The sequence below is a fragment of the Spodoptera frugiperda genome, chromosome 16 (genome assembly GCF_023101765.2).
Source record: "Spodoptera frugiperda isolate SF20-4 chromosome 16, AGI-APGP_CSIRO_Sfru_2.0, whole genome shotgun sequence".
Taxonomy (NCBI): Eukaryota; Metazoa; Arthropoda; class Insecta; order Lepidoptera; family Noctuidae; genus Spodoptera; species Spodoptera frugiperda.
In genome coordinates, this window is record NC_064227.1 from 3,682,493 (window position 1) to 3,694,830 (window position 12,338).

General features: G+C 36.1%; 1 protein-coding gene across 10 annotated transcripts in view; it reads right to left on the reverse strand.

The window, feature by feature from the left end:
* The window catches only part of LOC118280800 (latrophilin Cirl), a 316,925-nt gene that overhangs the window by 115,425 nt on the left and 189,162 nt on the right, over window positions 1-12,338 (reverse strand). For all 10 annotated transcript variants that reach the window (XM_050699507.1, XM_050699510.1, XM_050699508.1 and 7 more), the window contains exon 2: window positions 9,706-10,065. In XM_050699507.1, coding sequence (XP_050555464.1) covers window positions 9,706-9,988 — 283 coding nt within the window. In that variant the 5' untranslated portion in view covers window positions 9,989-10,065. The remainder of the gene's footprint in view (window positions 1-9,705; window positions 10,066-12,338) is intronic.

Sequence of the window (12,338 nt, forward strand, 5' to 3'; positions counted from 1 at the left end):
CGGATTCGATTTTCAAATTATGCATAGTTACCTGTTGTTAAGAGTACCTACGTACGCAGTAAAACATAGGCTATTATGTCACACAAGTCAAAATCTACTTATAAAAATGCTAGCTATTTCAATGTTTTCTGTTCTCCCTCTGAATCCAGCCTACTCTATGGGCCACCGAAAAATGTGGCAGCCGATAACGTTGATAATACTGTACCGTGTGAACGAACAATCGGTGTGAACTCGACACAAAACTAAATTAAACCTCTTTGTACATTACAACCGTTTAATTATAATCCACCCTGATTCATGGAAGGTATTACCGATCCGGTTCAGGTTTCTGTGAATGGGAATTAAATTGAGAATTGATAACTGGGATATTGTAATGAAGTAATAATGAATGGTTATAAAAATCAATGATACAATATGAGACAAAAACTTATACATATAACTGCACGATTGGCGTGGTGGCTGGGCAACTGGCAGCCATGCAACGTGAAGCGGGTTTACAAATTGTCGGGTCTGGGTGTCATGTGTATGTGAACTTGTATGTTTGTAAACGCATCCACGATACAGGAGAATATTTTAGTGTAGGGCAACGTTTATAAAAAAAATGTTTCATTTGTTTGTTTGTAACAAATTTAGTAATTGATTTACCAATTTCTTATGACAGATTGATCTGATATTTGTAACACACCCTTAGTCTTGATTACTTTACAATATAATCACATTGAAACCGTTTAACATAAACATATTTTTACGTATTACTTGTTAAAAGTCTACCACACATAACCAAGCGACGGCGACAGCTAACGGCCTAAAACTTTACTTAAAATTGCCACCTGTCCCAAGAGCCCACTTCCCACATCACCCGACATTGTTCGGTACAATAAATGTCCTGACAAAGGGTAACCATTGATTGTATGGGATCTTGTTTCACCATTACACACGTATTGTATTCCCCTTGAACAAAATTTGATTATAATTTTGATAGAAGTGATGACAAGTGAGTTAGTTAGAAAATGTATTATTTTGGAATATTTAATCACAATTAATATGATAATCGTGAAAGTTTGTTTGTTTGGATGTTTGTCTTTCAATTACTCTGAAACTACTAAACGGATTTTGATGAACTTTGGTATACAGACAGTATATGAGCCGACTTAGGTGAAAGAATTTTATCCCACAGCGCCAGCGAAACCGCTGTTAGAATCTTGTATCTAATAAGTTTATTATGATGATTAAAATATTAACAGTCATTTTGTCAAAACAAATGATTAAGACCTAAAATAATTGACAGAGGAAACCTCTCAATTCCTACCAATTACTCTACACAAGCTACTTAAAGCTACAGATTTCCATATAAAAACCTCAATATTTTAAACAAGAAACCAACATCACAAGCGCAACAACAAACAACTAAATAAAAAAGTCAGCCATCTTTGTCTCTCCATGTGGACGGCGTAAAGTGGTCAACAAATACAAACAGGAGAGCTCCCAACGGAGCCATTGCAATAAACACAACGAATCGAGGGGGAATGAGAAAGTGCGAGTTAGGAACATACCTAGACTGACCAGTACCCTTAGTATGAGTTTGCTTTACGTTTAAAATAATCGAAACAAGAGCGCGTTCGGCGCTTTGATTGGCCGGCTCGAATAAACCAACCAATCAGAGCGCCGAACGCGTTCTCGTTTCGATTACTTTAAACGTAAAGCAAACTCATACTAATGGTACTGATGTTAGACAGAGTGTGTGCTAAAACTAACTTTGTATCTATAGATTCAGGGTACAATTTAGAAATGGCAACAGAAGTGATGAAGCGTAAATAAAAGCATACGTTTTTTACCGTGGTCATTGGAAACTAAATTTCATCAAAATCGGTACAGTGGTTGAAGTTAAAAATGTAACAGACAGATTGAAAAATAAATAATATTAAATAAAAAAGTACACTGTAACGATGAACGATTGCAAAGTTGATATATTTGATAGTAATTTTCTTAAGACATACTAAATGAATATATTCTACGGCGCGGAATAGCTAGCATGGCAAACTCAAATTTTCTACGTGCGAGAAGAGGCCTTTGGTCAGCAGTGGCCACTTATAGGCTAATGATGTGACGTGTGTAATATTAAGTGATCAATTAAATCAACCAATAAAATTAAGTTATATAAACCACTGATTACCATTCTCAAAACCCTTACCAAACCAGTATCCTGCTGAGAGATCAATCAAAAACAAAAAACCACAACCACGACCCCTAACAACCGCAAAAAACTTTAATACGTCCATTAAAATTGGAAAATTCATTAAAAACGTTTCCGAATACTGATTCCCGCTAATGTATAAGACTCAATGAGCCGAAAATTCGTTCGAACCCAATGTTCCGAAAAGATTCGAGAGAAACTCACTTTAAGGACGAAACGAAAGAAAAAAAAATCTCATTAGGTCCTATTTACCATCCTAATTTGCGTTTTTCATAATTGAATGTTATCATAATTGAAGACAGTCGAGTTTCGCTTGACAAAAAATTATTGTCCCACTTTTTCACGATTTACTTTTTTTTTTCTTCATCTACGTACTTGTGATAAATAAGATTGAGTTTTAAAGCTTCGCCGTTAAGTCACGAATTTGATTGTTAAAGTTCTGATGGTTTTGTGAGATTTTTTATTGACGTTAATTATTCTTATTCTTCTCTTTTGTAAGTTACTTTTCAATGTTTTTCTGGCTTAGTGGTTATTAGAGCTACTGTACTACTTGTGATCCTTGAATCTATTCCAACGCCTACCAGAGCAAACTACGTACATAATACAATAAAAAATAATGGTCTTGTAGAAAAGTATTCATACAATAGTTACTCTAGAACTAATAAACATTTTTCTATAATCAATACCAACTTCACTTATGAGGAAAAATACATTACACACATTAAACGTAGGACGTCCACCCACAAGATGGACAGAAGACCTGATTAAGGTCGTAAGGAGCCGCTGGATGCAGGTCGCTTACAACCGGCCTATCTGGAAGTCATCGGGGGAGGCCTATGTTCAGCAGTAGACAGTGGATGCTGATACGACGACATTAAACGTTAAACAAAATGGTACTTTCCATATTACCAAAAATTACCTCGCAACCCAATTCACACACACACACCTGTGACATCACGAACTCATTCAAAAACACATCAAAACACACAATACAACATTGCCTAACCTAACCAAAAACAAAAGAATAATCTCTAAACAGATATTCCACGAGGCTGAATGCATTGTTGCATTTGTCATGCAAATAGTTTGACAGAGAGAAAAAAGTATGGAAAAAATGTCTATGGGCAAAGAATGGGGTCACTCTGACCAAGTGTCCATACGCCAGCTGTCATTTTAAAACAATATGGCCGAATGAGAATGTAGTTTTTTGAAAACGGACATTGCAAAACTAGAAATGTTTTGTGTTATTATTTTAGAGTACATGACATCGTTGTCGAAATGTAAATTCTGTGGACAATATAATGCCTAATTAAAATTCTGTGAGAAATTTGTGTTTTGGTTCGTTGGTCGGTTTTAAATGCAACAGTAAGTAGCGAAGCTGTAGTTTGATGCCAGAGTCGGTTAGGCTGTAATCATATTATAACCTACCTAGGAAATTTTAACGTACCTACGCAACGTCACGCGCCTATTATCCCCGAAGGGGTAAATTCTGCTATACGATGTACACACACTTTACACCATTTGTGTCATAAGTCACATGTGAGGGGGCCTATTGCCTACCGTCTACTACCTACTGGGCACAATTCCTGAATCTTTGCTACTACTGAGAAATTATCTAAAAACCGAAAACAGCCCAGTAACACTTTGCCCGACTCGGGAATCGAACCCGAGACCCCAACTCGCACTTGCGACCACTCGACCAACGAAGCAGTTACATTACGTACCTATTTGTATTTAAGTTTACCTCTGCTTACCCTTCGTAAAATAACTACTTTAGTCGTTACATAAAGGGACGCAATGTGAGGGAAAGTGAGATTTTTTTCCTATAAACAAAATAAGCAAGTCATGAAGGCCAGATAGCTACTAGTTTACATTTTCTTATCGCTAGTAAAATGCCTAGCGTTGCCCGTAAGAAAACTATTTCGTTCATAACATATCGGTAACGAACTATAAACCATATTGGTATAAACCATAAATTCGAATTTCTTTTGCCAAAACATGAAGCACGGTTTCCCTTCAGTTGATCTTTACGACTATAAGCACAGATGAACATGATATGTATGTTCCACATTTTTTCGTGTGTTTTATGAACTTGCATAAGCTTTTGGTATCCTAGTACAATGCTCTTTCAGTAGTTATCATTTTAAAACCATTTTTAAACTGCGGATTACCTAGCGGGTTTACTGGAGCTCCGGCTCGAAAAGCAGGAGTAGGAACGGGGTGGTTTTTAGTCAGTAAGAGTCTGACACTCCCTCTCGTCTCGTCAATACTGGGAGAAGTCGTTGGATGATTTTCCACCCTTATTATATGCGGTTGCAACGGTGTTTTTAAGAGTCCATGGAAAATACTACCTATCAGAAGATATGAGGTTCTGACGTTATGTGAATGTATTCGCTAACTAATAATCACGACAGTAAATCTTAGAAAAAATATAAGTCCAAAAACCTTTCAAATTTACAATGTCTTCAAAGAAAATATTAGCAGCGACAACACAGCATAGCAGAGGTCATTAAACCCAAAACGACTAGAAATAAAAAAATCTAGCAAACTGCACTTTTAATTTCTCGACTAGACATGAAAATCACATTAAACGGTCCGGATGAACACCTCGGAAAACGGTTCAGTAATTTCAGAGTTGGATGGGACAGACGGATAAACGTGGAAAGATAATTTCATGATAAACGGACAGAAGGCCTTTCATTAGCGCTGATTGGAAGGACGAACAAGGCATATCTTTGCCTTTTATTTTAGCAGACTGTAAAAAAAGAAGGATTTTTCGTACATACTGTAGTCGTTTGGAAAAAAAATGTGATGTTAACTAAGGCTGAGTGCTTTTTATATCGTACCTTTGAATACTTTATTGAAAATTGGAGAGTGTTTTTGTTAACTAATAAAATAAAGATCGAATAGTTAATTGATAGTTTGATGAACTAAAATTACCAAGACGCACATAATTCATCATCTTATCTCTGATCTTCTTGAAAATATTTAGTTTAATAGACATGCCTTATTATATTTTGAAGCGAATTTCGGTTTCAATTTTGGTCTAACCAAAACATGTTTACACCCAGTCCTCCCGAGATTGGTTTCCAAAACTCATCTTTGCGACCAATATTTGCTATGTCAGCACAGCACTGGAGACTTGCTCGTAAATATTATGCCAGCACATGAATAAGATTCGCCCATCTTTATTAAACATTTTCTATTTGTCTAAGACAAAAATAAAATTGCTTTGATACTCATTTTGAGCCCTCCCCATCTCACAATCTCCTAATGAGCTTTCCGCCATTAGAAGCACGTAAAGAGTAAAATATTTAAAATGGGGAAACATCAAAATCCATCTTATTAGCATAATCGAATGTAACTTGACAATCAATGAGGAAAAAGATAAAGAAACATCCCATTAGGAGAGGAAAAAGCACTCATTGTATCGACGCATAATCTTGTTAACGACACATTTGGAAAATGAGACGTTACCCTATAAACCGACGATGCTTTTTTCTAAACGGATACAGAATAAACAAGAAAAATGGTCCCCTAAATGAAGACAAAGGGATTCAGCGCGAATTGTATAAAAGCAAGCTCCTAAAAAGTGACAAAAATGATATTTGACAAAGCAACCAGGATTTGTGGCGGTACTTTTTTCTATGAAAGAAGTTTTTTTCTGTTGGTTCTGAAAAGAACGAAATGTGGACTAGGTTATACGAAGTTCTAATAACGATCTCTACTATGTGGTATGGTAACCTGAATATTGTATTAGGACACTTTGAAAGCCTTATATGGGAGCAAAAAGGGTCGAGAATACAGACGCACAAAGGAATGTTATTTATAAGAACAGAAATCTTTTTTGGCATTACGTAGGTACATTAAAATGTAGTAGCAAGATGCCTGCCTATTTTTACGTGATAAAGGTTGGGCCCAACAATAAGTTACACTTAGACTTAATTAATCTCGCAGGAATTTATTTTCAAAACACGACGCGAACATTTAATTATCTGAAGAAATGTTGGAAGTCTCGTCGGTACCATGTTGAAACTACTTCATTACACTGAGTAGCAAAGTTGGTAAATTTTATGTGCCCCAGATATGAACTGGCGAAGTTGACCCACTGAAGTTATTTAACTACTTAAACGCAGTGAAAACATCGTGGGAACCGCATTTCCATATCAATCCTGCGACGTTTGTCGACGCGACCGCTGCACGACTAGCCCAAAAGCTAAATGACTGTAAGAATCCATCCCAGTTTCAATTTATCACCGAGAGATGGCGTTGAATGTATGAATGAATTGAAAGTTAGATTACACAATTTAAATTCCCCCTTCATGCAAAATAGGGATGGAAAGATGAGGTCTGGGGGGTGTAGAATACATTATACTAGAGAAAGCTGGAGGGGAGGTTGAAATATTTACCTCGCGGGAGTTTGGAAGTGTGTGCGTCGAAGCGGAGCGAAATCTTAATGGATTATGGTATGATTGGACTACTCGGCTTACCTGCGGATATTTTGCAAGTCTTTTTTCCACAATCCGACTGTAGATTGGTTTCTATAGAGGTATTAAACGTATTCCGACGCAACGGGACCTTTTTTATATCGTCCCTTTGAATCGGTGGGAGCAATTAGGAAAAATAACAATTTAATTTTTTTCAAGCGATGTCTGTAGCTAATCCAATTTGGTTCGTTTTTTTTTTCATCTGATCGGCTCGGTGGTCGATCGATTAGCGAGATGAATGTATCGGATTTCGAAAGGGTTGTTTACGTTTTTCTATTTGGATTGTTTTTCATATGAACGATATGTTTGCCTTTTTGAGATCGTTGCTCGCTTTTTGATTGTTGAAATGACTTCTTGTCTGTCGTGGGTGGTGGCTTGTTTACATTTTCATACTCTAAGCAGTGTAAATGACTGATTGTCGTAATCAGACTTTTTTTTAAACGTTGCCCCACAATAGTATTTTCTCCTATGTCGTGGGTGCGTTTACAAACATACAAGTTCACATATGATCACACGAAGAGTTGCTCCGTGCGGGAATCGAACCCGCTACCCGTTGCGCGGCAGCCAGTTGCCAAGCTACGAGCCAGCCGTGTAGTCAGAGTCCTTTAATGGTTACCCAGTCCTTACCAATTGTTTTCGACATAAAATCGTTTATAAGTAATCCTTAATTAGGCACTTTTAAAACGTCAAAATTGAATAGTCCGTCAGTCAGTCTGTCACTAAAGGTGCTCCAAAGAATTAAAGTCGTGATGATAATGTAACTTAACTAAGTTACAAACTACGAACGTGTTGTTTTAATAACAGATTGTTGAGCTAGTTGTTATTGTTTAGCGAAGTTTTGGGGTAAGCAGTATTATAGTTAGGTAGGTCAAAGTAAAGTGAGTTAACGTTTGCTTACAATTACTTGTATCGATTCGTATTAAGTTAGGATTAAGTTATACTATTAATATTATAAATGCCAAACTTTATGAGGAACTGGTTTGTGCCAGCGGCTTCGCCCGTATTCCCGTGGGACAAAAAGTATCCAAGTAGGAGTCCTCCGTCCTCAGTCCTCCACCGGGTCCTCTCAGTAGACTAACTCCGGAGCCTCCATGGTGCAACGCCTGTTATGGAGACCTAACCTAGGTCTTCTAGCCTAAATCTATACGAATATTATCAAGCTAAAGAGTTTCTTTGTTTGTTTGAACGCGCTAATCTCCGGAACTACTGGTACGAAAAAGAATAATTAGAATTATTCTTTTTGTGTTGGGTAGTGAATTTATCTGGGAAGGCTATAGGCTATAAAACATCACACTATGACCTATAGGAGCCAAGCAGAGCGGGTGAAACTGCGCGGAAGTAGCTATAGTTATACTATATGAACGTTTTCAAATATCCCAAACTTTATACTAGGACATCGTTTCAGTGACCTTTTGAGAAACAAACTATCTTAATACCAATGTTAATTAAAACTGCTAATCAATTAAATTCACGAAAATTTTAGCGATTCTAGAAATCTGCGAATCCTATTAGCTAGTACATGTTAATTATGTTACTCATTTTGAGGTAAAATCTATTGTTTAAAGTTTTAAAAGAACTAGGTTTTTATTACAGTGGGAATTTCTTAGGATTTTGACCACCGATTACTCATTTTCTGGTCTTTGGTTATTTTTTTTATTTAATTTGCACATGTGTTTGTATGTATGAGTAAGGATTTGAGTCATTATACAATGTTTGTGTTTGGCTACTTACAGTTAATTGTTAAAAACCCCGAAATGTATGGATTATAGTGACAGTTTTGATAGTCAAGTGGTTTAAACAGTTACTGTTAAGTAATGAGTAATGGTTTGACTACCGGGTTTGAAAATAAAAAATTTCAAAGAAACGGTTTAGAGAACTGTGTTAAACTTTTTTATTTAATTTTGATACATTTTATGTACCGTTCTGAATGTAATGCTTGCTCGCTTTGCGAGGGACTAATAATATATCATAGGTGATGGTGGCCCGTAGGTTTAAGACGCCTGCTTTTCATACATGAGGGCTTCGAAACCTACCAACGGTAAGTACCTACCAGTGTGATTTCTTTCGACTTATATGTACTTTCTAAGGTAATTTAGACACCACTGACAAATGGTGAAGGAAACCATAATGAGGAAACATGTGCCTATAATTTATAATTAGTTATAAATCTGAAATCGCCAATCCGCATTGAATAAGCGTGGTGGTTAAAGCTCAAACCATCTTTTTACGAGAAGTATTTCTTACTTTGGCCACTTATAGACTGTTGATGAATGAGTAGCATATCGTCATATGGCAAAGAATCAGTGCTTAATATCAATGTATGTAACTCTGCAAACAGCTCAGTTCTTTGGGATTTCAAAGGCGTGATGTTAGTACGTATGTGAAATACGTTTGCATGAGTAAGTAAGGATCTTAGTCATTACATTACCCAGTGTTTGTTCTAACGGTTAATCTAAAAACTGGAGAAATCTCAATATTTGCATTACGGTGTTTATACAAACTACTTTTTTTAAGGTTTTGGAGAACGACACGTGTTTTTTAATGTTTTTCCTGTTATGTTGGGTTTAGTGTGTTATTTTTACTTATAATTGTTCGTTTGAGAAGTTTCCTATACAAATGTTTTATTCGAAAATGTTGATTTTCATCAGATTACTTCTTCCTTTTGACTAATGCAAAAGGAAGAAGGCATTTGCAAGGCTGCAATTGAATTTAAACCTTTTTGATACGACAAATTACTAACAACAAGATGGTCAAAATAAATTCTAACTTCATTTACTTCTGATTACTTCTTAAAAAAAAAAAAACAAACCGACGAGCATGCACGAAAAGACTAATGACTGTTGATGAAGAGAAAGAGGTGTGTAAGAATCGTTCCTTTGTCTCTGCTTACGTGCTGCTTACCACCATGGGAGACGAGCTATGTATGTATGTATGTATGTGTGTAGAAAAAACAAAAGTGAACCTTATTCACATCAGAAACTTATCAAGAACTTAAAAAAAGTAAATAAAAAAAATAAAACTCACCTGAACTCCTCCCGTGCACATTATCAACAACCACAAACAATAATAATAATAACGTAATAGTTTTAAACCTACTAAAGCACCAGGTTCCCATGTCAAACCTTTCATTCACTACACTAAAAACTTTCCTATTATTGTCCAAACTATTACTGCTATCTCTTTTCCATCTTCTCTTACATCCTCTGTCTTCTAGAAGATATTTTAAGTCTTGTAGACTCTTCTTCTTTGTGGTTATTGGGTTTCCAGAAGAATCTGGAATTGGGTCCAGTGTTGGGTGGCTGGACATGGTTGGTTCTGGTTGGGTGGTGTTAGATTATGTGTGGGTGTTTCTGGTCAAATCCCGGGCTCATCTTGCGTGTGCATCTGTAACAAAAGAATGGGTTTTGGTTAGTTTATTGTGAAATTACAAGAAGTACTAATGGAAAGAATTTGGTTAACATTTTCTTTAGTTGTCAGTTATTTTGGTGAGAGATATATTATGGTAGTTTGTTCATATCGTGGTGACCCAGAGATTTTACACGTCTGTTTCTCATACATGCGGGTTCGAAACTTACCAACGACATGTAGCAATGTGACATTTTTCGAGTGGTATGTACTTTCTAAGATTATTTAAACACTACTGACAAACAGTGAAGGAAAACATCACTAACTAAATTTCTTTACAGTTTTCGTATACATACACGTAACAGCGTTATAATCTTATAATAGTACTACAAGTCAATTATAATAAAGCACCAAAAACTACTTAACATCTTTCCTTTATTATTTAGTATCTAAAATCATATAATAATTTATGATTAATAGCAAAATCCCTGTACCCCATAACTAGCAACTACTTACTAAACTAACGAGTCGATATTTTTAACAATATAATTGTCAATTACTTTCAACAATGTATTATAGTAATGCAATACTGAAAGCGTACACTTAAATGCCTAATTCATTAAGGCGAGATGGAGATGGACTAAGATACTTCCACGTATGGAGAGGTTTAACACCTGTGCTAAGAGCCAAATGCCATTTAGCACTTGTCTGTAAACAGAATAGAAAACTAAATTATATGGGGATTGACGTTAATTTTTATACTTGTCAGTGTTATCCCCATACCTTGAGTTTGCTACTCTCTCGGTAGATAAGCTCTTAAGTGGCATTTGACTACAAGCTCTGGTGTCTACTTGGTTGATCTATTCACATGTTATCGGCAATCAAGTCTCAGATTTTTAACTCTTAACTATGATCTCGATTCTGCTTGCCTTTGCAAGGATAATAATATCATGGCTCATTTAATTTTGTAGATGAGGTTCGTCAGTACATTCATTTCAGTGGTCAGTAAAGAGTTGTTGATGATGAAATCAACCCTCATGTTGGTTCTAATCAATGAGCTCCATGGCCCCACGACTGATCGTACACCTATGGTGTGCTATTGAAACAGGACCCTTACTTTCCAATCTTACAAAAACATGAGCTAAAATGATTATACTTGGGTGCAAATTTTACGAGTAATTTTTGTTCATTAGTGTATAAAAAGTTTCACACTTTAATTTAGCTGTGCATGCGAACATCGTTCGCTAGTGTGTACTGGGATTTAAAATATATTTGTAAGAGAAGCTTAAAGGTAACAAAATACATACTTTATCAAAATATTAAATGTAAAATCTATAATTACAGTTTGCTCATCACATAAAGAAAGAGCTTAGCACAAATTATGAATGTCTCATTAAAGTTTACAGTAATCTATTAACAATTTTATCTCACTATAACATCAAATAATAACTGCATACCTAATTTACGACGCATCCACAATTTTTCTGAAACGATCGCACTAAAGCCTTATAAAGAAAAATGCAGCTAGATTTTTATTATGACCCAGGTATTCAGACATCTCATAAAAATAACCTGTGAGATTATGAAACCTAGGCGCGATGATTGCCAATCCATTATATTTTATTGGCCAACACTTTCAAAGGCTCGATACAAAAACATTAACGACTTAATAGGGGTAAAAGCGCCAAGAATCGGCCGTCAATAAATTTCTTACACAAAATAAAAACAGGACAAGAGTTATTGGGACGAAAATAAGCGCAAAACGGGAATGCTGCCGACAATCTAATAAGCAATTCATCAAGGGATGTGACAGTATGTGTTATCGCGGGACGTTAGCCGTGGTAGGGGAGTGGGGGGGTGTAGGAGGGATGCACTGTAGCCACCTGCGGCCCAGTGACGAAGATAAACTCTGAACAAGATGAACTTGTTTCTTGAAGCCGGATTAAGGGTCCAGTCTAGTCGCCTAATGAGTCAGTTTTATTCTCCTTAAGATTTCGATAACGAAGTGATTTTTTTACCCGAGTCCGTTGAACCCTTGAACACGTTTCTACTGAAAAGGTGTTAAATTGGATAAATTCTGTTATTTCTTAGTTTTTACGGCGAGCCAACTTCACTGGAGTTGGAAGATTTATGTCTGGAATGTTGGTAAACGTTGATTGTCACTTTTTTTTGCTTCTTTTATTACTTTCTTGGGCTGCGTGTTTGATTTATTAACTTTTTGCTGTTCTGGTATTGCGAATACTACTGACATGAAGATATAGTTGCCCAATACTAGGGTATGTAATACTTCATGTTTTCTAAGAAAAGTTTTA